Raw genomic sequence first — 26,494 nt, 5'->3', positions numbered from 1 at the left:
AAGAAGAGGGTGTCAGAGAATGAGATTGCTGGATGGCATCACCAGTGCAGTGAACATCAACTTGGGCAAACTCTGGGAGATGGTGAGGGACAGGGAGGCCTGGCATCTGCAGTCCATGGGGTCATGAAGAGTCAGCCATGACTGGGCGACTGAACAACTCAGTCGTGTCCAACACTTTGCGACCCATGTACTGTAGCCCTCCAGGCTCCTTTGTCCGTGGGATTTCCCAGGTAAGAATAGTGGACTGGGTTGCCATTTCCTTCTCCAGGGGATCTTTCTGACCCAGGGATTGAACATAGGTCTCCTGCATTGCAGGCAGATTCTTTTATCTTCTGAGCCACCAGGGAAGCTAAGTCCTATTTGGTCTCAGTAGTTTTTCAAAATATGTTGCTGAATTTGGTTTGCTAGTATTTTATTGAAGGTTTTGTGTCTATAACTCACAAAGGATATTGGTCTGTAGTTTTCTTGCAGTATCTTTGTCTGATTTTGGTATAGGGTGAAAGGTTGTTGTTGAATCACACAAAGACGCTGCGATTCTTGGCCCCTGGAGGAGAAGAATTCAATCCGGGGCCAGAGACGAGGCTTGATCACTCAGAGCTTTTGTGTAATAAAGTTTTATTAAAGTATAAAGGAGATAGACAAAGCTTCTGACATAGGCATCAGAAGGGGACAGAAAGAGTACCCCCCTGCTAGTCTTCAGCTGGATGTTATATAGTCACTAGCAGTCTGTTGATGAAAGAAAGGAATGTCTTAACACTCAGAATGGCACCAGGCCCCTCACCCAGAAGATGCATTTTGGGATAATCTTGGCACCAACTGGTTCATCCTGGGCCATAAAATGATTAACTTGAATCTTGAAGAAGGGCAGATCACCATACAAATAGTTTTGTTTACATAGATTAGGGGAACAATATCTGAGTATAACATACTGGTTTGTCAAGTCGGTTCTGAGCCAAGAGGCTGAACCGACTTGAAGACAGAGTTTGGGGTAAATGCATAGTACATTAGCATAACTTAAGATAAACATTTCCGTAAGAAAAAGGCATTGGTTATCTCTAGGTTTGAGAATAGTTAACTTCAGGTGAAACCAGGTGTCATTATGGCAACACAGTATTTTAAGAGAAACCTCTTTTTAAATTTGTATACAGAAGGAAAAAATAATCGCTAGTTTGTTTCCTCCTGCTGCTTAAGAGAGAGAAAAATGTCTGACACTTGCAGGCTATTTTCTCTGTTTGGAGACCCCAGGCCTTCCTGCCTGTTACCCTCTCATTCCCCCCTTTCCTTTTAGGAGAATTATGTTGCCTAGGGAAAAGGGGCGTCGTTCTCGTTCATAACTTCTTCCGAGCTGACAAGGGGCGTTGTCCCTAAATTGGTGAGGCAACATATTCTCCTAATTCTCATATTGAGGATATCTGATCCAGGGGCCCCAAATAGTAGTTGGAGGAAGGTGCAGCAGTAGCAGGAGTTTGAGCAACCATTTGTAACTTAAAAGCTTTTATGTGGCTAGAAACAAATCTAGTTACACAGTTACAGATGTAAGGCAACATAGTCATTAAAACAAGTTAAAATCAAAATAAAAGTCACATTATGTCCATAGTTAAAGTGCAACGTGTTGCACCAGTCCATTTTAGGGTTGGTAGATGTCATCAGATGAAGAAGAGGCATCACATGTGATTGTTGTCGAAGGTATTCACAGACTTATTCACAGACTTGGAGAAAGTCTTTTCCTTGAAGTGGAAATGTCCACCATGGGAAGCCTTCCACTGATGAAGAGGGGAGTGTTCCACAGACCCAGCAGTTAGACCGATTGTGGAATGCAGCATAGGAGTGAGTCCAGGACAGGAAGGCATTGTCTTGAGGATCAAACGGCACACTCAGGATTTTTGGAGTCAGTAGAAATACGCTCACATAGATTATCAGGCCTATCTGAAAAGTACAAAGTCAGAGCATAGCAAGTAAAGACATAAAATGAAGTCATTTAGTTTTGGTCAGGGTGCCACCTCTTAACTCGAGTGTGATGTAGCCACGAATCAATTCCTGGCACTTTGACAGCTGTGGGAGAAAAAAGAATAACCTGGTAAGGGCCTTCCCAGAGGGACTCGAGGGATGGGCCCTCAGATCCCAATGTTTTTTATGAGGACCTCAGTTCCTGGCTGAAATAGAGGCTTGCTTGACTCAGAGGCTGGGTCAGGAGTCGTCTCCCGGAGTTCTGTTAATGCCTGTTGAAAAGCTGAGAGCTGAGTTACATAACTAGTTAATTCCAAGGCTTTGGGGTCTATAAGAATGTGCATAGGAAAGGCCTTCCATAAATACTTTTAAAGGGGGACAGTCCCTCCTTTTTTGGGGCAGTTCGAGCCCTCATTAAAGCTATGGGTAGGACTTTAATCCAATTGTCCTGCGTCTCTTGAGTTAATTTGTGCAAATGTCTTTTGATAATGTCATTAGCTTTTTCAACCTTTCCTGAGGATTGGGGCCTCCAGGAGCAGTGTAAGTGATATTCTATTCCTAGAGCTTTAGACACCCCCGAGTTACAGCAGCTCTAAAGGCGGAGCCATTGTCACTCTGAAGGCTCCGTGGCAGCCCAAACCTGGGGATAATTTCATGGATTAAAATCTTTATAACCTCCTTATCCTGTTCACTATGACAGGGAAAAGCCTCAATCCATCCAGTAAAAGTATCTACCCAAACTTGTAAGCAAGAATATCCATTGGCTTTTGGCATATGAGTAAAATCAATTTTCCAGTCCTCTCCAGGATACTTCCCACTTCGTTGTAATCCAGATTTTGCTAGCTTTTCAGTCTTTGGGTTATTTTTCTGACAAACCTCACACCTTTTGATAATATTTTTTAAAGTTTTTATTACATTTTTACCTTCAAACAAATGAGAAGCCATTTGGTAAGTACTCTCTGCACCCAAATGAAAACTTTGATGTAAATCCTTAAGAATTTTCTACTGAGCATTTTCAGGAATTATTCATCGTCCATCCTCGGACTGTAACCATCCTTTATCAGTAATCTTTGTTCCTCTTTTTTTCGTATCTTTCTAATTCTTCCTCAGTATGTTGTGGTTTTTTCTGTTCTACAGGACCTGTCCAGATCAAAGGTGTCTGCAGTGAAGGGGTTTCGCAAAGTGCCGCTTTTCTGGCTTGACAGTCAGCCAACTGATTACCTTTGGCTACTTTTCTCCCATCCCTTTTGTGCCCTTTGCAATGCATAACAGCTACTTCTTTAATAGATGGGGAAACAGTGGAAACAGTGTCAGACTTTATTTTTCTGGGCTCCAAAATCACTGCAGATGGTGACTGCAGCCATGAAATTAAAAGACGCTTACTCCTTGGAAGGAAAGTTATGACCAACGTAGACAGCATATTCAAAAGCAGAGACATTACTTTGCCAACAAAGGTTCGTCTAGTCAAGGCTATGGTTTTTCCTGTGGTCATGTATGGATGTGAGAGTTGGACTGTGAAGAAGGCTGAGCACCGAAGAATTGATGCTTTTGAACTGTGGTGTTGGAGAAGACTCTTGAGAGTCCCTTGGACTGCAAGGAGATCCAACCAGTCCATTCTGAAGGAGATCAGCCCTGGGATTTCTTTGGAAGGAATGATGCTAAAGCTGAAACTTGAGTACTTTGGCCACCTGATGCGAAGAGTTGACTCATTGGAAAAGACTCTGATGCTGGGAGGGATTGGGGGCAGGAGGAGAAGGGGACGACAGAGGATGAGATGGCTGGATGGCATCACTGACTCGATGGACATGAGTCTGAGTGATCTCCGGGAGTTGGTGATGGACAGGGAGGCCTGGCGTGCTGCGATTCATGGGGTTGCAAAGAGTCGGACATAACTGAGTGACTGATCTGATCTGATCTGATATGATAGCAGTTAAAAGTCTCTTGATCTCTCTGAAATGCTTAATAGGTTCTCCTGTTGCTGTTTTAAACTGTCTCTCTTTCCATATTGCAGCATGAGCGTGTAAAGTCAAATAAGCATACTTAGAATCTGTGTAGATATTTACTCGCTGCCCTTTGCTTAACTCTAGAGCTCGGGTGAGAGCCACAAGCTCTGCTAACTGAGCACTGGTTCCCTGGGGGAGAGATTTTTCTTCCAAAACCTGTTCAGCAGTCACCATGGCGTAACCTGCTTTAAGCTTTCCATCCCGAACAAAAGAACTGCCATCTGTAAATATTTCCATGTCAGGATTTTCTAATGGGGTATCCATTAGATCCTCCCGAGCTGCATAAAGTTAGGAATTGGGAACAATCATGATCAGGTGTTTCATTTTCCTTTTCTGGAAGGAAAGTGGCAGGATTTAAATTTCCACAAACTTTGAGCTTAGTTACAGGTCCCTCTAACAACAATGACTGATATTTAAGAAGCCTACTGTCTGTCAAATATTAACCTTAGAATTTAAGATTCCACTCACATCATGAGAAGTCAGTACAGTAAGATTTCGTCCATTAATTATTTTTAAAGCTTCAGGTGTTAATAAAGCTGCTGCCCCAATTACTCTTAGGCAGTGGGGCCACCCACATGAAATTACATCTAATTCTCTGCTTAGATAAGCAATAGGTTGCTGGTGAGGCCCTCGGGGTTGTGTCAAAACTCCCAAAGCCATACCTTTTCTTTCAGTGACAAACAAATTAAATTCTGACCCTGTGGGCAAGCTCAGAGCTGGAGCTTGCAGGAAAGCAGTCTGAAGAACCTTAAAAGCCTTTTGAGTTTCTGAAGACCAAACCAGTTTGTCAGTTTGGGCCTGTTGAGTTTCAGCTATAAGTTTATATAAAGACCGGGCAAGTTCTCCATAACCAGGAGTCCAAATGCAACAGTAACCTGTGATTCCCAAAAATCCTCTCAATTGTCTTAAAGTCATAGGTAGGGGATATATTTAGTATAGGCTTAATTTTCTTAGGGCCTATGGTCCTAATCCCTTCTGATATGATTAGGCCCAGCTATCAAACCGATTGTTGACACAGCTGAGCCCTTTCTCTTGATGCCTTGTAACCACAGCCTGCCAGAAAGTTTAAGAAATCTTCTGAGGCTCGCGAACAAGCTTCCTCTGTCTCAGCACAGAGCAAAATATCATTTACATATTGTAACACCACAGCTTTAGAGCTATTAAAGTTTTGTAGATCCCGTGACAAACTTTGTCCAAATAAGTGAGGACAGTCACGAAATCCCTGGGGCAAAACTGTCCAGGTTAACTGAGAAGCTGGCTGCGTAGGGTCTTCAAAGGCAAATAGAAATTGACTTTCTTTCGCCAAAGGCACTGAATAGAAGGCATCTTTCAAATCAATTACTGAGAAATATTTGGCTCCTTCAGGAATTTCAGACAATAGAGTATAAGGATTAGGCACCACGGGGTGTAAAGGAACTACAGCCTCGTTTATTATACGTAAATCTTGAACTAGTCTCCATTTACCATTTGATTTCTTTATACCCTAAATAGGAGTGTTGCAAGGACTGTAACAGGGAATTAATAGTCCCTGCTCCTTTAAATTTTTGATGATGGATTTTAACCCTTCCTTAATCTCAGGTTTCCGGAGAAGGCAATGGCACCCCATTCCAGTACTCTTGCCTGGAAAATCCCATGGATGGAGGAACCTGGTGGGCTGCAGTCCATGGGGTCTCTAAGAGTCGGACACGACTGAGCGACTTCACTTTCACTTTTCTCTTTCATGCATTGGAGAAGGAAATGGCAACCCACTCCAGTATTCTTGCCTGGAGGATCCCAGGGATGGGGGAGCCTGATGGGCTGCCGTCTATGGGGTTGCACAGAGTCGGACACGACTGAAGTGACTTAGCAGCAGCAGCAGCAATCTCAGGTTTCAGTGGATACTGCTTCTTATGTGGAAATAAGTGAGGGTCTTTGAGTTTGACAACTACAGAAATAGCATTTTGTGCTCGACACACAGATTTTCCATCAGCCCATATTCTAGGATTTATATTTTGTTCAGCTAAAGGGAGAGAAAGGGAGGGCTCCATATTCATGAAAACAGAGTCATGGACCTTGCTCAGTATATCCCTCCCCAAAAGGGGTGAGGGAGATTCTGGCATGATCAGAAACTCGTGTGAAAATAGCACAGAATCCCAGTTGCAAGATAAAGAATAACTGAAATAATACCTTTTGGCTCATCCAGACAGTCCTGTTACCAAAGCGGATCAGGAAGAAAGTGGGCCAGGGGCTTCAGTAAGCATACAGTAAGTTGCCCCAATATCTAAAAGGAAATTGACAGATTGGACCCCCACAATTAGTAATACCTGGGGTTCCTCAGGTGTAATTAGGACGGGAGCTTGTGTGGGGACCCCCGGGCACCTTCAGTCCTGATTGTCTTGAGAGTCCGACCCCGGAGACCTATGCATCTGGGGGCAGTCTCTCTTCCAGTGTGGTCCTTTGCAGACCGGACATGGAGCCGGGGGCGGCTTAGATGCCTGAGAGCAATCCCTCTTGAGGTGTCCCTCCTTTCCACAGTAATAGCGAGCCCATCCCTTTTCACCTAGGTCCCTCTGGGCATCTTTCTCAGGCTGTTTAAGAAAGTTTTTCTTAGCCATTGCAAAGGCTTCTGCCTTTTCCTTCGTCTTTTTTTGCCTTTCTTTTCCTCATATTCCCTACCATGATAGACTGTCTGAGCCAGTTTTAACAGAATATCTAAAGACTGATTTGGTACATATGCCCATTTTAATAGCTTATGGCGGATATCTGGACCCAACTGAGTGAGAAATCTCTCTTTTAAGATCACTTTTCCCTTGTTCTTTACAGAACCAGTCTAATTGTAAAACAGTATTATACTTAAGAGACCATCCAACTGGCCACCATTCGTCGTCCTCCAATGGATACCGTGGCCATGCAGTATCACATAGGAAGACCAGGTGTGTCTTCTTTAAGCCTTGGAGATCAAATCTATCCAGGTTTTTCAGGATACAGTTCAAAGGAATGAGGCTGGACTTGTTAGCTCCCATCTGTAAGAGAGAAGAAAAGCGACCAGCGCCATTTTTCTACCAGAGGCATCGCTCCCTGCTCTAGATGGGGGTGTAGACAGACTTTACACCAAAAGCTTTTCCTTCCTGGTCGGACTTAGTCTGTCCCTTACCGACGCAGGCGCCGTCCTCGTCCCTCCCGGTTCTACCACCAAGACTGGGTGGGGATGTACCAGGGGTAGACCTGATAACATCTCTACCTGACTTCCAGCTCTTCACCATTAACCTTGCTTGCCTCTGATGTCATCCGGGGTGAATCAGAGTAACCTTCTGGAATGCCTCCCAAGCTAACACTGCTGGGGGAAACATTCATCACCTGAGTGCCTGTGCACAACCCTGAGTATATTCTTGACCACAGTAAGACCGATATGAACACAAAGCTGAGATGTTCTTTCCAAGCATCACCACACCAGTATAAGAGCCTCCTCTGGTCCACTAAGAGCCAGCGTTACCAAAGGAAAAAAACCCATTGTAGTCCCAATCTGAGTAACCTTTAACCTCTGAGATGTTGGAGCTAGAGATCCATCTAGCTTCTGAACTTCTGATTCTTAGTGAGGCTAGGCACTTTCTTGACTACCAATCCAAGTTTGGGACCTAAGCCACAGTACACAGTAACAGTATAGATCACAAGTCCCTTGAAAGTCTAGGATCCGATAGATTAGGTTAGTACTTCTAATTCCCAAGAGTTATGAAATGGTCAAAGAGACCAAAAAGACTGACCAAGAAAGGAGAGTTCGGTCCACACACTTTGCCCATTTCTGGTCGGTTCCCAAAGGAGACATTGGGTGCCTCTTGGCATTGGCAGGTCGGTATAAACCCCCAACAGGTTTCTGCCATAAGCCGTATGAGATCACCGTGGAACCACAGAGCAGGGCTCCTCACTTGCTTCGTGCAGGGCATGTCATTCATTCACACAAGCACACCGTGGTGTTAGTAAAGCACAGCAGAAAACGTGTTTCACTAAGAGAACAAAGAACTGGTGCTCCAAGCATCCTTACCTTGTCCTGAAGGATCCCGGATGAGCCCCCAAGATGAAAGGTTGTTGTTGAATCACACAAAGATGCCGGGATTCTTGACCCCCAGAGGAGAAGAATTCAATCCGGGGCCAGAGACGAGGCTTGATCACTCAAAGCTTTTGTGTAATAAAGTTTTATTAAAGTATAAAGGAGATAGACAAAGCTTCTGACATAGGCATCAGAAGGGGGCAGAAAGAGTGCCCCCCCTGCTAGTCTTCAGCTGGATGTTATATAGTCACTAGCAGTCTGTTAATGAAAGAAAGGAATGTCTTAACACTCAGAATGGCACCAGGCCCCTCACCCAGAAGATGCATTTTGGGATAATCTTGGCACCAACTGGTTCATCCTGGGCCATAAAATGATTAACTTGAATCTTGAAGAAGGGCAGATCACCATACAAATAGTTTTGTTTACATAGATTAGGGGAACAATATCTGAGTATAACATACTGGTTTGTCAAGTCGGTTCTGAGCCAAGAGGCTGAACCGACTTGAAGACAGAGTTTGGGGTAAATGCATAGTACATTAGCATAACTTAAGATAAACATTTCCGTAAGAAAAAGGCATTGGTTATCTCTAGGTTTGAGAATAGTTAACTTCAGGTGAAACCAGGTGTCATTATGGCAACACAGTATTTTAAGAGAAACCTCTTTTTAAATTTGTATACAGAAGGAAAAAATAATCGCTAGTTTGTTTCCTCCTGCTGCTTGAGAGAGAGAAAAATGTCTGACACTTGCAAGCTATTTTCTCTGTTTGGAGACCCCTGGCCTTCCTGCCTGTTACCCTCTCAGGGGCCTCATGGAATGAGTTGATAAGTCACTAGTCCAGCCAAGAAAAATCGATTATTTGACCAAAGCTCTCCATTTCTCCTCTCATTTCCTCTAAAAGTATCTGATCATTAAGAAGATGGAAATAAATAGGCTAAATCATCTCTGAGTTAATCAGACATCTTGAATTACATTTTATCTTTAGAAACTGAATTCTTCATTTTAAAAATGACTAAACATAAGCATTAAAAAACGCAGTGTGGAATTCTCAAGTAAGGGCAAGTAAGATGTTTAGTGGGAGAAGATGTTCCTATGTCTCCTAATTGGGAAAGGATACACATGGCCAAACAGAGTCCTCATTCCTGTGCAGCAACTGTCTTGAGTTGATAAGAAGGCAGTTTGACAGAACTAATTGTTACTAATAAAAAATTATTGAAGAGCCTTATTACTCTTCTAGAAGGATTTGCATTTTTAAAAGAAGAAATGTTTTAAATCAAGTGTAAGACATGGGGAGGGAGGAGGGAGGAGGGTTCAGGATGGGGAACACATGTATACCCTGTGGCGGATTCATTTCGATATTTGGCAAAACCAATACAATATTGTAAAGTTTAAAAATAAAATAAAAAGAAAATTTTTTTAAGTGTAAGAATGTTAAAGTGAGACTTTCTCTCAAATTTCAGCAGAGGCCCTAAGTTGAAGATAAATGTACACTAGACTAATAGCAAGAATAAATAACAGCTAAGGTAGGAAACTTCTTAGAACTGTCTGAAACTGAAAGAGGAGAGTAGAGTTTTAGTAGAGTAGAATAGAGTGGAGACTGAAAGAGGACGTAGTGTTTTACTATTCTATCTCTAGGTCATAAAAAGGCTCTTGAGAAAGCATTGCCTTGCAAAATGGATTTATTCAGGAATAGCAAAATCTGCGATTTAATACAGGCAATCAATGGCAAAAGACAAGTCAAGAGAACGAAGGAGAAGAATCTCTTTTATAGAGGAGAAGGGAGAGATGAAGGTGAAAGAGGAGAGTGAAGAAGCTGGCTTAATACTCAGAACATTCAAGAAACTAAGATCATGGCATTGAGTCCCGTCACTTCATGACAAATAGATGGGGAAACAATGGAAACTATGACAGACATTATTTCCTTGAGCTCCAAAATCACTGCGGACAGCAACTGCAGCCATGAAATTAAAAGACACTTGCTCCTTGGAAGAAAAGCTATGACAAACCTAGGCAGCGTTATTAAAAAGCAGAGACATTACTTTGCTGACAAAGGTCCCTATAGTCAAAGATATGGTTTTTCCAGTAGTCATGTACGGATGTGAGAGTTAAGACCATAAAGAAGGTTGAGTGCTGAAGAATTGATGCTTTTGAACTGTGGTGTTGGAGAAGACTCTTGAGAGTCCCTTGGACTGCAAGGAGATCAAATTCTAAAGGAAATCAATTCTAAAGGAAATCAACCCTGAATATTCATTGGAAGGACTGATGCTGAAGCTCCTATGACCACCTGATGAGAAGAGCAGATTCATTGGAAAAGACTCTTTTGCTGCGAAAGATTGAAGGCTGGAGGAGAAGGGGAGGACAGAGGTCAAGATGGTTGGATGGCATCACCGACTCAATGGACATGAGTTTGAGCAAACCCTGGGAGATGGTGAAGGACGGTGCAGCCTGACATGCTGCAGTCTGTGGGGTCGCAGAGTCAGACACGACTGAGCGACTGAACAACAAAGGGGGAGCTGGGCATGGCTTGTAATAAAGAGTCCATTGGAGGGAACCTGGATTTGGAAGTAGAGGCTTCCCATTAGCTGGGTTGCTTCCAGAGTGGGAGGATGGTTTCCTTACTTGTAGGCAGTGAGGTTGTGCCCTTCTTCCTGCTGGGTCTCCAATCAAGGGAGAGTGGTGCGCAGAACTATACCTTCTGGCTTCCCAACTCTATCTTAAGTGAGGTTTCGGTGTGTTGATTTTCACAGTTCTCACGCTGAGACTGGCCTGCAACCTCCTGCACTGGACAGGACCCACACTCTACCATCTAGACTCTGCTCCTGCAGGAGGCTCCACCAAAGCTGTCCATCTAGGCGCCATTTGCCCTTCAGGCAGCTTCTCCCAGAGTTCTCGGCCTCTGGATCCAATGCTGGAAGTGCCGGCCTGGCCTAGTTGGATGGGGCAGGGCTCGCAGAGGAGCTGGTTGTGGGCTTTGGGGTGGGGTGGGGTGGGGCGCCGGGACGGGGGCGGGGTGGGGCGGGGCGGGGCAAGGCTGGGGCTGGCTCCGGAGGGGAGGGGCGGGGCTTTGCGCTCTTTGACCTGAGTCTTCACTGTCCAGGTTTTGCCTGGGAGGTTAGGTTGGCTGGAGCGTCCCTTAAATCTGGAGTCTTTTTAAAAGGTAAATGTACCCCTAGAATGTTGCAATGTGGGGGGAGACTGGATCGAGCTCTGCCGCGTAGACATGACTGACCTTGGACTTCACATGGGACAGGTGGGCAGCATTAGCCTCCTAAGACCCTTCTGGGCCTCCAGGGCACAATCCTGAAGAATTTAATAAGGAAACTCCAATGTTGTTATTTATACCTCCCTTGTTCCAGAGAAGACTTAAGGTGGCTTCAGAGATTCTCAAGGTCATTTTGGACAGGTATGTACTTTTTTCCTAAACCCTAGGCAGTTGGTAGATTAAGCTTTAAATGAATAAGATTCAGGTACCCACATCAGATTTTACAGTTTATTCCCTACATTAGTCAAATTTTAATTTTTAATCTTGCCTTTCTTTTCTCTGATACTTAGCAAGCCCTGACAAACCATTTCTTAGGAGGGAAGCAACCGTTTTTTGCTGAGACACATTGTGACAGTGTTGGTTTTAAGTTGCATTCGATTTGTTGATAACCTGGTGACTGGAGAAACCTCGCACCAAGGGTGTAAACAGTGCAGTTTTCATTAAGTGAAATGAAATGGCAAACACACACTCAAGGATATGCCTTTTGGTATATCCTAATCTTCAGATCCCTTTATCTAATCATGCATGAATAGATGATTTGCAGCAAATCCAGAATATCAGCATAAGGATGATTTTAAAAAGCAGAGGGGCTAAACATGGCCTCCCCTACTCTTCGTTACAGAGATTCTTTTTTTTTTCCCAGTCTGTTTTTCTGATCCTCTTTGGAGCAGAATCAGGGCTCTGTAGAGGACAGAGAACAAACAATTGTGATTTTATCCCCATGGAAAGGGCAGAGAGCTGCTCCATAGGTGAGATTGTGGTAGCCACGGTTCCCGGAAACAAACTCACTCAGGACAATGCAGATAGTGGAGTGCAGTTTATTACACTGGCAGGCCCAAGGCAGAGTCTCCTCTTAACCAACGACCCTGACCAGTTTTTGTGAAAACCTTATATACCCTAAGTGTATTTGATCAAACCCACTTCCCCAAATTCCTTGAAACTAGTCTGGACAAGGTAAAAGAGAGAGATGATCAAAGTTAACCCATGATTCCTGTGTCATAAGTCTAGGTAGTTAAACAGTGGACATTTATCAATAGGCCTGTGGTCATATCCCGATAAACATAATGGAATTTACGACTTTGTTCTGTTACAGAGATAATTAGCATATTCTATTATGCAACAGAGAGTCCAAGTACAAGTCCTGAGGCTCTTTTACCTGAGGGCATCTGGTTTTCCATTGGTATTCCATTTCTATAGACACCGGGCACAAAGTTCAGAGTCCATTGGGAGGGTGACCATGTGTGTAGCCTGTTTGCAGTGTGGTGTAAGATGGAGTCCAGCTCTGTCTGGTTCCTCCTTCAAGATGAGGATAGACTTTGAAAGGGACTAGAGAGAGGATCCGGAGAAGGCAATGGCACCCCACTCCAGGACTCTTGCCTGGAAAATCCCATGGACGGTGGAGCCTCGTAGGCTGCAGTCCATGGGGTCACAAAGAGTCGGACACGACTGAAGTGACTTAGCAGCAGCAGAGAGAGGATCAGAGGACAGAGTGGCAGGGAGAGAAGACAAGTCAGTGGGTGCCAGTTTGAAGCAAGTCTTGGCATGTTGGAGATGTGAGGATGATGGGAGGATATTGGACTCGTCTCTCAAATACTGCAAGGAAGTTTCGTGAGGAAATAGTTTTAAGAAAATTTTTAAAAATTTTACTGTGCTATATGAATTCAGTGTCTCTCTTTGGTGTAAGTTTGTTTCTAGACACTTAGCTAGATGTCTAAATTGTTCTTCAGATTTGAACATTAGTAACCCGCTTCACTGAAGGCTTGCCCTCGGTCCTGCAGGCTCTGAATGCTCTCTTTCATTATCTTGCAAACACCAGATGCAAGGCTGTGTGTTCCCCTCACTCTGCGTTGGAGGAGAGCAAGTTTTAGAGAGGATCACAGTCAGGCAGAGTAGCCTGAACCAGCACCTGTGGTCCTGCTTTTTGTCCTCCTTCCTGCCCGCACCCCATCTTTGTTTCTTTCTCTCTGTTCCCAAAACTAAAAATATTTTTTTGGTTGCAGTTGGTTTTTATTTTCATTTTTGGTTTTAAGTTATAAAGATCTCTCTTACTCCCCTCCCCCTTGCCTGGCCCCACCCTTGCCCCTTCTGTGAACTGAAGTTGCTCTCACTTGGGTCACCTGGTGCTCCCTGCCCTGTCCTGCTCTGGGCTCAGAGTTCAGCTGGGCAGCCATGGTGACTGGTCAGGGATCTACATGCCTTTCTCTGCACCTCCCTCATGAGTGCCATGCACATGTCCATCTTACTTTTCCTTGAAAGAAGAGGTTGGAAGTTCATTCTACTTTACTTTTCTTTCTGGATCTCAATTTTAAAGAGGCTTTAAAAGAAGAAAATCCTGAGTTTAGAGCCTTGGGTCTGTGGAAGGCAATTTCAGCAAAGTTAATACAAAGTCTTTTATTTTTTAATTGAGCAATCATTTTGCAAGGAGAAAACTAATTTTAAATCCGTGTTAGCAGTTCAAATTAAACAGTGCAAGGAGCATGCACATAGCAGTTAGAAAATATACATGTCTGAACTATCACTCTCTTAAAACAAAGCTGTAAAATTTTTTATTTTTCCAAATTTCACCCATGGGTTTATCTTTTGACTTGGATAAAATGTGGGTGCCTAACAATACACCTTCTTTGTGGTGAGTTCCTTTGTTGTCAGAATGTCCTAACCAACCATCGTGTCAATACTGGGCATCCAAGGATGCCTGCTAGAGGCAAGTCCACTTACCTCTCTGTGTGCAGAAATTAGCGGAGGAGAATGAGATGTGATCTCAGGGCGCAGCTGTAAAACACACCTGCTGATATCATGTCAGTTTCACCAAGAACCCAGGAAGCCTGGGAGCCCTTCGATCAGCCGCAGAGCGGTGCTGGAGCCAAAGTTCTCTCTTTCAATCCTGCCCACCCCTCTGAGCAGCAGGGTCAGCAGCAGGTAGGATCCATGCTTCCTTCTAGGAAAGCAGTTAATGGGGATCCCATTTCCTGTCTCATGCTCCTTGGCTAGACGCCTGACTGTGAGTGGAGATGGTTAGAGGCTGGTGCTGGTGAAAGGAGTTATGGAGCAAGGGACAGAGCCCAGGGATGGGGTGAGCTCTTGAATCTGCCCAATGCTTCCACCCCCCACTACCGCCATCTCCCCCCACTTCAACTCTCATCTCCTCTTCACCTTTGGAGAGGCCACAAGTCACGTGGATGGTCTTGGATTTTCACTATGTACACCCACTGACAGTAATGGCATGATGGATGTGTGTCATTGCTCCATAACCAACTTGAAGCAGGCAGGAATTGAGCCTGCTCTCTGTAAAACTAAAGTCTTATCCTGAATGAAGCTCTTTTAATCTTTTACTCAAAGTCCAAGAAGTAACACAAGTTGTTTTTTTAGCCAACTATGCTCTGAACTTTGAACACATTTTAAACATTTTTAGCCAAGTTTGTGACCCGAAGATAAAATGCACTCATTAGCCTCAACTCTTGAAAGCAGCTGGTGTTCTTTTTGGAAGAAAGCTATAAAATGTTTCAAAAAAAATCTTATTTTAAATTAGGAACAAGGAACATAAAAAATTATTTAATTCGTTTGACAGACAATAACAAATATCTTTTACTTTCACAGTAAAAAAATCAGTTACTGCAGCTGCTATGGCCAAAGGGCAGAAATAAAGACCCATGTCCAATAGGGGGAACGTGGGCCTGATGGGGTGTTGGTACCTTCAGAGTCCTGGTCTGTTCTGGTTCAGACTTTACAGGAATTCATCCAGGAAATAATTTCAGTCTTATAGTTCAGAAAATCTAAAGAATAGTAGAAGAGCATACAGGTTGTTCTCTTGAAAACTCTCTGCTCTGACAGCAGAAATTATATCTGTCTTTCTGCAGGCCATGGCTGATCAGGACCTACCTGGAGTTCTGGTGTCTGATCTTGAAGGACCACATGGTATATGTGAAGATCATGCTGAAGACCTGAAGAGACACTTTAATCTCATTACCATGCAAGACTTTTTGGAAAATAAAGCACAGCTGGGTCCCCAGATCCAAGCTGTGTACATCTGGTGTGGAAGGCCGGCCGTCAGCCAGGAGCTCCTGCACAGCCTGCCCTCCTTGAAGATCGTGGCCAGCGCAGGGGCAGGGCTGGACCACCTGGACCTGGGGCTCGTGGCCAGCTTTGGTGTGAAGGTGGCCAACACACCACATGCTGTCTCCAGCCCCACAGCAGACCTGGGGATGGCCTTGCTGCTTGCTGCAGCTCGGAGAGTCGTGGAAGGTAAACAGCCAGGAGATGTTGGTTTTCCAGATTAGATGACAGATGTTTAATATCACACCTGATAAAGCCCTGGTCTCTTCACACTGTGTCCAGGACTTTGTGGCCCTGGGGCGGGAGCCAGTCTTAGTTGCTACAGCCTAGTCAGGGCCAGGCTCAGCACCTGCACACATGCAGTCCACGTAGTCTGTCTGAACACTGCCTTTTCCTCCACCACCTTCTACTCACTGTGCCATGGGGGTACCTGTACATGTGAGGTAATTTCAGCACCACTAGGGAAACGCCCTGGGGTGGTCCATTGGCCAGTCAGCCTGCTACCCTGGGGTGAAGGCCCACACATGAGTAGGTGAGACCCTACGTCTCCACACACTGGACATCACTGGGAGTGTTCTGGGAAGGACAGCGCAGCATTCAGCACTTGGCCGTCATCCTGGTGGAGCTCTGGGGTGAAGCAGCTTGAGGAGAGGAGGCAAGAACCAGGCTGGTTCTCTTCTGATTGCTGGTTCACACATGCACACTCACACATACATACGCACTTGCATATGCACATAAGCCATATATAAACACATATGCAGTCACATACACATACATGTAGTCACAAACGTACAGACACACACACCAGAACCAACAAATTTTAACCACAAATCCTCCCTTAATGTGAAAGAAGTTGCTCGTTTAAAGCATTAGGCCAGGAGGCTCGGGTTTGTGATGAGGAAACTGCTGTCCGATCCATCCTTATTCCTGCAGAAACATTTTGCTGTTGTATAGACATGCCTGAGCACCCAGGGTCCACCTCGGGCTTCTTTCAACCTCATCTTTCAGTCAGGAGGTCCCGTGAGGGTTGTGGGGATTCTGTGTGTGGTGCTGTCCACACTGCCCGCTCTGCACCTTGTTTATTTCAGGTCATCAGTTGGCTGTTTCACCACATACAGAGAACTTTCCTACAGACTATATGGGTCAACAGGTGACAGGGGCCACTCTGGGAATTATCGGCATGGGCAGCATTGGCTATAAGATTGCTCAAAGGGCCAAAGCATTTGAAATGAAGATTGTCTATCACAATAGGAAACGCAGGTAAAATTCAGAAAATGGACTTGAAATTAACTGAGCAGAACTTACATCATCACTGACTTCAGTATGGCTTCGATATATTATTTCTTCACTTTTTATTAGATTCCCTTATTCTGTCTCCAAAAAGCAGGGTTGATGATCAAAGAATGGATTGTAGCCTTTTTATGATTCCCTAAAAATGTGGCAGGTAAGCTTCTCTTCATGGAAGAAATTTCACCAGAGGAAAGAGATTTTGGCTCACCTACAGTTTTGTGCTTTTTTCATTTGTAAACTGATTCTTTCTGACCATGGGAGATGCTGCCCACACTTTAATACACATAACCCAAGGGCACAGGGCTTCCCCCAGCAGTGCTTGGTCTGAAACCGTCCTCCTCATACTCCACGAGCAGCATCTGGCCCAGCGCCCAGTCTTTTGATTCTGTCTCAGACCTGCCTGTTTGCTCTCACTTCACTGATGCCTCCTGCCTACGCCCTGGCTTTTCTCACCGGCATTCCACTCCCCCAAGGGGCTGCGCTCTCTGTTCTTGAACGTCAGCCCATTTGCAGACCAGCCAGAGAAGGGCGCTGTTCAGAGCCTTTCAGTGGCTTCTGTTCCCTGGAATAGCTTTCTACTCACAGAGGCAGGGTGAGCTGGGAGACCTTCCATCAGGACCACCCTCTTCAGTCGATGTGGACACAGTGGACAGTGGTGAGGCTTCAGTCGCTGTCACGGCTCCCAGTGTGGTGAGGGCTGATGCAGAGGCCAGGGCTCTTCGGGACAGGCATGTGATACGAGCAGGGCCTTCATAGTGGCTGGGCATGCTGGCTGTTCCTTTCCTCCAGGCAGTCCCCTGGCCAAGATGTGTAGAAAGAATCCATACAGCTTTGTATTGCTTATTTGTAGGGCAGGAGTGGCTACCAAGGACGCTGAGACCTTCTGGAGCTTGGCATCTTTGTTGAGTAATCAGCTGCCTGGGGTGGGCCAAGCAGGAGCTAGGATTGAACCCCAAACAGCACACAAGCTGCCTGCACCAGAACCTTGGGTCCTTGCTCTCTGTTGAACACATGGCACTCCCGACCCTGTCCCATTTTGTTTTTTTTCTGGAGTTTCTGACATGTTTGCCCATATCCAGCAGTGTCTCATGTCACTGAAAGCATGTCTGACACCATCGGCTGTGCCAGCCTCTGGGGGCTCAGGGCTGAGTGAGAGGAAGTTCCTGTCCACAAGAGGCTTGCAGTCTGGTGTGAAATGCCACAGACACAGGGCTCAGAGCACCCAGAGGCACAGGTTTCCATGGGTAAGCCCTGAGCTCAGGGTCCAGCCGCCTCTGAACCCACATGGGGTCTGGCCCCATGGGGGACATACTGAGTCTGCAGCCCTCTTAGAAACTCCTTCCTGGGGCAAACGGATGAATTTCTAAGCAGAGAACATGGTCTTCTCCCTTGTTCCCTTCATAGAAAATTGGAGGAGGAGGAAGCTGTTGGGGCCATTTACTGTGAGAGGCTGGATGACCTCCTTCAGTGGTCAGACTTTGTGATGTTGGCTGTGAGCCTGACGCCACAGACCCAGGGCCTGATCGGGAAGCGGGAGCTGAGGTTAATGAAGCCCACCGCCATCCTCGTCAACATTGGCAGAGGTACCTGATCCAGCTGTATGTGGGCTGGAGGGCTGTGCAGAAGGACTCCCAGCCCTGGCCACTCTTTCAGCATTTCCAGTCAACCTTTTCCCTGAATGGTCTGAAAAATCCACTAGACTTGTGGGTGGTACGTTAAAGGGATTATACTTTATATTTAGAGGTATTTCTGATTTTTATCTTCACATCATTTTGAGCCTCAAATTAGTAACATAAAGGATGAGAATGCTGAACCTCTGTGGGAATTTCATATCCCAGTGTGGGCATCTCCTTGGGAGGGCCATCACAATTTGACTTTCCACGTGTTATCAAGCAAAAGTTATGGGCATGAATTTTCTGAGCCTCACTTAGTTTGGTTATTTGACATTTGCGTAGAGCTTTGTGTGTCTGTGTACAGGGAGCCATAGGTCCTGTGTTGTAACTAAGTTCTCTGGAGCATTTGTAAAGGAGAAAACTGGGTCCTCAATGCTGGGGACGTGAGCACGTGTGAGGATTGGTGCTGGCATCACACTTGCCGGCGACTTGCCTTTGGGGTTGGGGGCCAGAGGACGTGTGAGACCTGGCACTACCAGCAGCTACCTGGATCTCTCATCTTTAAACCCAGATAATAGTGCTTGCCGTGAAATCCCACAGGGCCAAGCTAGTGTGCTTGAAGGTCTCGAAAATTCATACCCTGTCGACAAGCAGGAACGACCAGTGCATTATGTGCTTTTGGTGATGTCAGAGGTTGGAGACAAAGATTCTAGAAAACCAAACACCCCAGGAAGGGCCTGGAGCTAGGTGTCTCCGCCAGCAGCACATGCAGGCTGGGTGCTGTCTTGACCAGTGGGGCAGCTCAGCCCACCAGTGGCAAGGGGACTTCTCTGCTTGAGGGAAAGGGCCTTCTTCTCAGCTGCTGTTCAAGCAGGCCCTGCTATTTCACGTTTGAAATGCAGTTATGGTTCATGTTTGTGGCTGCTTGGTTTTTTAGCATGTATACAAAACTATTATCCGGGGGCTGCTTCCTGGAATCCTCTGGTGGTTGGGAGGTGGTGTGGTGAAGTGGCAGGGCCCAGGCTCAGGGCCAGACAGACCTGGGCTCAGATCTGGGTGGATGTGTTAGAAGTATATGACTTCGGCTGAGAATGTCACCTGTAAAATGAGTATTGTCTTCTGCTGGGTAAACAGTGTCAGTGAGACAGCGTCTGTGAAGGGCTTAGTGCGCTGCCTGGCACATGGCAGGCTCTCAGTGTCTGAGAACAGATTGGCAGAATGAAGTTCACATGATTTTTGTCAAACTTCTGACAAGATCAAGATGTGTTTCAGTGTAACCAGAGAGCACTGCCTAACTTGGGCCTACAGAGGAGGGGTCTCGTCCACCCAGGTCTGCTAGTTGATCAAGAAGCCCTGGTGGAAGCCCTTCAGACTGGGCTCATTAAGGCAGCAGCGCTGGATGTGACGTACCCAGAGCCCCTGCCCAGGTAAGGAAGCCAGACAGGATCTACAGTTCTCTCCCTCTGGGTGGGCGAGGCCTCAGACAGCTGTTGCTTTTGGCTTCTGCAGCCACGTTGAACTGCCTGTTGCAATCACATAGGGTCTTGGCCTTGGAGCATGCCCCTGGTGACCTGTCCATTTCTGCAGTGGGTCAGGCCTCTGCTTCAGCACCTCCACAGACAGGGCGCTCAGGGCACTGGGGCCCCAGACCCCATAGATGGAGAACGCACAGAATAGTCTTTCTCAGGTTGAGCCAAATAGTCCTTCCTTTACCCATTATTCTTCTCTTTACAAACCTTTAGATAACCACCACATTCTACCATAGTCTTTTTTTTTTTTTTTTTTTTTGAGGCTAAATATCTTCATATCCTTTACTTGTAGCCTAAATGATGTCATTTCCAGACACGTTGTCCTTATTATTGCCTTCCAGTCCTTTGAAAATACACTGCTGAGGACTGTACATAGTATTCAGGTTGTGGTCTGACCACTGCAGCGAAGTTACACAGAGGTTGTGTTAGCAGCATGTTTCCTCACAGCCTCACTGCACCTTAACTCATTAAGTTTTTTAGTTAGTTAAAGTTGAAATTGTTATTCTCTCAAGTTTTTTTTTTTTTTAAGTTTGTGTATGGAATTTTACATTTATTTGCATTTACTTTCATTTGCTTGTATGTTTTGACCATGTGATCCAGCCTAGTGGGACTGGCGTCTTGATTATCTTATTTATTTTGAATCTTGATGCTGTCATTTGTTAAACCAACTATTCCTAACTTTGATTTCCATCCAGTAAGCAAATTGCTGTCAGATGAATGTTTTGACCAAATTTGATATCTAAGTTTATCAAGATTGGCCTTAGAAATTAGATATTTCTGAGAAAAACAATAATTTATTGAGAATAGTTTCTCAAAATGTGGTCTGGAGATCATTTTAAGGGGTCTGTGAAGTCAAAACCATTTTTCTTTTTAAAGGTCTAATTGGCTTCATTTAATAATTCATAATCAGCATTCTGTCTAAAAGGAGACAGAAGTTTCCACATCAGAACTGTTTTCCTGATGCATAAGCAGTTGTTCATTTCCACTCATGTTTTCTCACAAGAACACAGCAGGGTTTCCTCAGAATGTGTGATGACATCATCACTCAGACAGTTAATGAAGTGTATGACTGTATTACATTGTTTTGTTTTAATTTCTAATACAATAAATGTTGATAGACATAATCCTCATAAACACATGTTCTTTGGGGTTCTCAATTTTTAAGAGTGTAAAGGCCAAGTAAGCAAGCCACTCAGTTCAGTCACTCAGTCATGTCTGATTCTTTCCAACCCCCATTGACTGCAGCATGCCAAGCTTCCCTGTCCACCACCAGCTACTTGAGCTTACTCAAACATCAAGTTGGTGATGCCATCCAACCATCTCATCCTCTGTTGTCCCCTTCTCCCACCTTCAGTCTTTCCCAGCATCAGGGTCTTTTCAAATGAGTCAGTTCTTTGCATCAGGTGGCCAAAGTATTGGAGTTTCAGCTTCAGCATCAGTCCTTCCAGTGAATATTCAGGGCTGTTTTCCTTTAGGATGGACTGGTTTAATCTCCTTGCAGTCCAAAGGACTCTCAAGAGTCTTCCCCAACACCATAGTTCAAAAGCATCAATTCTTTGGCACTTAGCTTTCTTTATGGTCCAGGTCTCACATCCATACACGACTACTGGAAAAACCATAGCTTTGACTGCTGCTGCTAAGTCACTTCAGTCGTGTCCGACTCTGTGCGGCCCCATAGACAGCAGCTCACCAGGCTCCCCCATCCCTGGGATTCTCCAGGCAAGAACACTGGAGTGGGGTGCCATTGCCTTCTCCGATAGCTTTGACTAGACAGACCTTTATTGGCAAAGTAATGTCTCTGCTTTTTAATATGCTGTCTAGGTTAGTCATAGCTTTTCTTTCAAGGAGCAAGCGTCTTTTAGTTTCATGGCTGCAGTCACATCTGCAGTGATTTTGGAACCCAAGAAAATAAAGTCTGTCACTGTTTCCATTGTTTCCCCACCTGTTTGCCATGAAGTGGTGGGACTGGATGTCATGAGCTTAGTTTTTTGAATGTTGAGCTTTAAGCCAACTTTTTCACTCTTCTCTTTCACTTTCATCAAGAGGCTCTTTAGAAGAGAGCCACTAATCTAGAACAAAAAATAATTTCAATATAAATAAAGAAGCATGAATATTTTAGACAGTGGCCAACTTACTCAAAACTGAGATGTCATGCAATCACCCCTGTTGACTAACCTGCTAAAAAGAGCTTTTTCTCACAAGTCACAGGGCAAATACCAGTGTTATATCCCAAAGCTTAGTTTATCCTAATAGGTGATGTACTTCCAGTGTCCCATGTGAAATCATTTTTGTTAAAGCTCTTTTGCCAAGATATTTATCAGATATGTTTGAGTTTTCATCTTTGTTTTTCAGGGAGACATTTTGATGCTGCTCACTGTGAAAAAAAAAGTAGGAAATTCGGGGTTATTTAGTCATACTACATAAGTATTCTTTATTTTACAAAAGGATTTACTACAAATTATTTTAAGAAGTTTCATTTGCCAGTAGGGTCAGGGGTCCCCAAGACTACCTTCAGCTTTAATGATTGGCTGGAAAGACCTGCAGAACGCAGAAAAGCTTTTATACTCACAGTTAACAGTTTATTACAGTGAAAAGACATAAGTTTAAAATCAGCAAAGGCAGAAAACTTCTAGAGTGGAGTCCAGGAGACCCAGGCTTATCTTCCCAGCAGAGTTGTGTGGACAGTGCTTATACCTCCAGCAGTGATGCATGACAACACACATTAAGTGTTTCCATCCAGGGAAGCTCACTGAGCCTTATATCTGGGCTCAGTTATGTAGGCATGGAGAACCCACTTGTCTGACACTGACTTCTTAGACTCCAGCTCCTACAGAGGTCAAACTGATACAGACTGGCCAAGAGCTCTAGGCAAACAAAAACGGGCATTCATCACAAATTAAACCACTAGCAACAACTCTCTGACTTTGTCCAAGACCCCAAGTATCAGACACTCTTACCAGGCAGTAGGCTGAAGGGCTCATAGGTTATCTCCCAGAGGCCAGTCAGAGGCCAGCCTTGTCTTTGGAATGTGCAGGATTCAAGAACTCCAAACCTGCCTGCTGAGTTAATTCTTTATTACACGGGCCACCCCTGTGGCCTTTCAGTTCAGTTCACTCAGTCGTGTCTGACTCTTTGAGACCCCATGGACTGCAAGGCCCTTGGCCTAGGCTGTCTCACAGCAAAATGATATTTATTGGAGTATCTACATTTATTACAGTATTTATATGACAGGTTCAGCAATAGTATTGGTATGACTGCCTAACATTTGAAGGAGTCACTGTGGGACAGGGATAAGATTTAAAGAAACAACTAATCCATTGTTTTTTTGTAATTTTTGATTACTTGTTGCCCTCAACCTCTTCATTCACTATTTGTATGTTATGATGAACACATGTAGCACTATTTAGTATATAAAGTTAGGTGATATTTAGCAAAATCCAGTAATTCCTCAGGCCGGTCATTTCCCATTGATCATCAATGTCAGTATTATCATCTGACTTCCTTTCATGAGGTAGTTAAATCTTGTCAACAGTGCCAGTGTTACAGCATATTGCTATACACTCATGGTACAATGCAGTTTAATTACATAAGTCAATTGCAGAGGTATTTGCTATGCCTTCTCAACACAAATGTTTCTTGCCTATACATTCAGATATTCTTATGGGCAGGTGTTGGGTTCCAAGTCAGTTGGGACAGAGCGTCACCCTGTCTCACACCCTTGTACCTAGACTGTTTTCCATTGTGTGCAGTAGGGCCCACCTGCTTCATAGGGGGAAGACAAATGGTTTTCAGAATAGTCCTATCCCTGCTAACTGTACCACACAATACAACTTACTTCAATCAGTCTTGGAGGTGAGGGTGGTTGCACTGCATTGGCATAAATTACAGGTGCCCGTAGAGAACTTCCATAGGTTTGGGGGTCCTTAAGATTCCCAAGGGCATGCCCCTTGAGCCTCAGTAGCTATTGGGCCAGGGTCGGGGGGTTGGGGGTTGGAATCACTGCCACGTGGCTACTTTGGCCTGAGTCTGTATTAAAATAAAGAGGCGCTGTCGGGCTAGGTGACAGCACTTTTCCAATCCTGAGTTCTAATATTATCCATCATTATGTTTGAGTCTGCCTGACCCAGTTCACTAAAACCTTATCTTCCCAGGCTGTCTCCCATTCTTTGCCTTCTTCCTGGAAGAGAGCTGCCTCTAACCTGCTAATCCTAGTTAAGAAATCTTTTCCCTCTGAATGCCATTCCCATTAAAGGTGTACTCATCTTGTCCCATCATGCCTGAATCAGCATGTCTCCCCAAGGCCCTTTCTTATCTTGTGGGTCACAATCATTTAATCCATCACGCATGTTCTGCAATTGTGAACTAATGGCGTGGGTGCAGTTAGGATATGTTACTTTACATCCAAAAACGTTGGGTCACCCAAACCAGGGTTAGATGAGCGGTGATCATCTAGAGTACATCTAGGTATCATCTCAGTACACCATGAGGCCTCCCACAGCCTTCCTCATCTCAGAGTGGGGATGTGAGACCAGAATATGAAGTTAAAGCAACCAAATTACTCTGTTTTCCTCCATTAATCTGTATTTCAGAGATCATCCTTTATTGGAGTTGAAGAACGTCATTCTGACACCTCACATTGGAAGTGCAACTCATCAAGCAAGACGACAGATAATGGAAAATTTGGTTGAAAGCATCCTGGCTTCTCTCAGTGGCCTTCCTATTCCTAACGAAGTGCTGCTTAAATGATTTATGTGAGTTAAGAGTTCAGTGGGATGGAAACAGCAGATTAAATGGGAAAGAAACACTTTTGTATACTTTATATTTGAGTCCATTATATAGACTGCATTAATACTTAGATGAAACACTTAAGGACTAGTCATAATACTTATCACCTGTTCAAAGTTTGCTAAATGCTTTCCTCACATGCCCACCTCATCCTCAAGGCAGCTGTAAGAGGGAAGTTCTGTTACCATTCATGATGAAACTGAGCACAGGGAATTACTTGTCTACAGTTCAAAAGTCTGCACTCAGTCTTTGGGTTTCCCAGTGAGTTGTGCTGCTTTCAATCTTGATAAATTCTGGTAAATTGATTGGATTACATAGTCTTCCCTGACAGTCTAATCACTATTGCTTTAATCATTAAAAAAAAGGATAATTGGGCACCTTCTATGTGCCAAGTTCCCACTCAAGGGTTTACTTACTAGTGGGGGAGAAAACCAAGCAGTGCCAGGAGGTCTGTGCTGAGCGGGAGCAAAGGAGTGGGAAGAGAGTGCCTAGAGCGGAATTACCAGGGGTGATCTTGAAGAGGGGTCTGGGGTGAGGATGCCTCCTTTCTGCAGCAGTTTGGAAGCTGTTTTTCTCCTCCACATGGACTGTCAAGCAGGTGTCACGGAAGTGAGCAAACGAATTAGTAGCATAGAGAGGAAGGAACTTGATCCTTCCTAGTTGTGCCAGCAGCGGGAGCTCTGCTCCAGGACGCTGGTTTTTCATTTAAACCACCGAGTGAGGACGGACCTTACTTCCCTGCTCCACATTTGAAGTTCTGTAGCAAGGAGTTGCAACGCCCCCATCTCTGTTAGCTCCGTGCGCGTGCATAAAGTATTCCTTGCTCTGCAGTCTCCTCCTCCGGGTGTTTTGCGCGCTTCCCCAGCAGCAAAGCCCAGCCAACGCGGCACTCGTTGGAAGAGCGGCGGCTTCGTAGCTCGCTCGCAACCAGCACATCCTGAAGTCCCGCCCCGCTCCTCAGGTTGCGTCGTGGCCCGCCGCTCCGCACCCTGATATCTGGCCCCACCCACGGGCGCCCCGCCCAGCCTATGGTGCACGGTCCCCTATCAGTCCCGGCCCGACCCACTCCGCTAACAAGTGTCCACACACCCCTGCTCACTCGCAGTCCCGCCCCTCCCCGCACACGCTTCCGCTCGGCCGCCTAAGGGCCGGTCTACTCGTCCCGAGACACCGCCGCGCCCTTTCGCCCTGCCCACAGTCTCCCGGCGACTCCCAGCATGCCCAGCACTTGGCCCAGAGCCGCTTCACCGGTTCCCCTAACGGGTCTGCCAGCCCCACGTCGCCTCAAGGCCTTACATCGCTCCGCCCTGAGTGGCAACGCTCCACGTCTCCTGGGCAACGTCGGCCAGCCACGCCCTAGTCTACAGCAGTTCAGTTCAGTCGCTCAGTCGTGTCCGACTCTTCGCGACCCCATGAATTGCAGCACCCCAGGCCTCCTTGTCCATCACCAACTCCCCGAGTTCACTCAAACTCATGTCCATCGAGTCAGTGATGCCATCCAACCATCTCATCCCTTCTCCTCCTGCCCCCAATCCCTCCCAGCATCAGAGTCTTTTCCAATGAGTCAACTCTTCGCATGAGGTGGCCAAAGTACTGGAGTTTCAGCTTCAGCATCATTCCTTCCAAAGAAATCCCAGGGCTGATCTCCTTCAGAATGGACATGTTGGATCTCCTTGCAGTCCAAGGGACTCTCAAGAGTCTTCTCCAACACCACAGTTCAAAAGCATCAATTCTTCGGCGCTCAGCTTTCTTCACAGTCCAACTCTCACATCCATACATGACTACTGGAAAAACCATAGCCTTGACTAGACCGACCTTTGTTAGCAAAGCAATGTCTCTGCTTTTGAATATGCTATCTACATAGCCCCGCCCTATACATCGCCCCGTCTCGCTTCGCCCCGCCCCACGTCTCCCCGTCAATTTCGCTCCACGACACGTCACAGTTAACGTCACTGCGTCCAGCGTCTCTCGCCTGAGTGTCTCCTTGGTAATG

General features: G+C 45.4%; 1 protein-coding gene across 5 annotated transcripts in view; it reads left to right on the top strand.

Annotated features, from left to right (window-relative positions):
* LOC129636277 (probable 2-ketogluconate reductase) overlaps positions 1 to 24,520 on the top strand; it is a 32,522-nt gene extending 8,002 nt beyond the window's left edge. The window contains exons 1-7 of one of the 5 annotated variants that reach the window (XM_055559686.1): positions 11,023 to 11,129; positions 11,329 to 11,375; positions 15,089 to 15,473; positions 16,373 to 16,544; positions 17,979 to 18,157; positions 19,518 to 19,614; positions 24,306 to 24,520. In XM_055559686.1, coding sequence (XP_055415661.1) covers positions 15,092 to 15,473; positions 16,373 to 16,544; positions 17,979 to 18,157; positions 19,518 to 19,614; positions 24,306 to 24,462 — 987 coding nt within the window. In that variant the 5' untranslated portion in view covers positions 11,023 to 11,129; positions 11,329 to 11,375; positions 15,089 to 15,091 and the 3' untranslated portion in view covers positions 24,463 to 24,520. Of the gene's footprint in view, positions 1 to 11,022; positions 11,376 to 15,088; positions 15,474 to 16,372; positions 16,545 to 17,978; positions 18,158 to 19,517; positions 19,615 to 24,305 lie in introns of those variants that run through there. The other 4 variants (XM_055559687.1, XM_055559685.1, XM_055559688.1 and 1 more) reach the window with 4 other exon arrangements.
* Positions 24,521 to 26,494: the final 1,974 nt, after the last annotated feature.

The sequence above is a fragment of the Bubalus kerabau genome, chromosome 21 (assembly GCF_029407905.1).
Source record: "Bubalus kerabau isolate K-KA32 ecotype Philippines breed swamp buffalo chromosome 21, PCC_UOA_SB_1v2, whole genome shotgun sequence".
Taxonomy (NCBI): Eukaryota; Metazoa; Chordata; class Mammalia; order Artiodactyla; family Bovidae; genus Bubalus; species Bubalus kerabau.
This window is presented reverse-complemented; position numbering and strand designations above follow the sequence as displayed.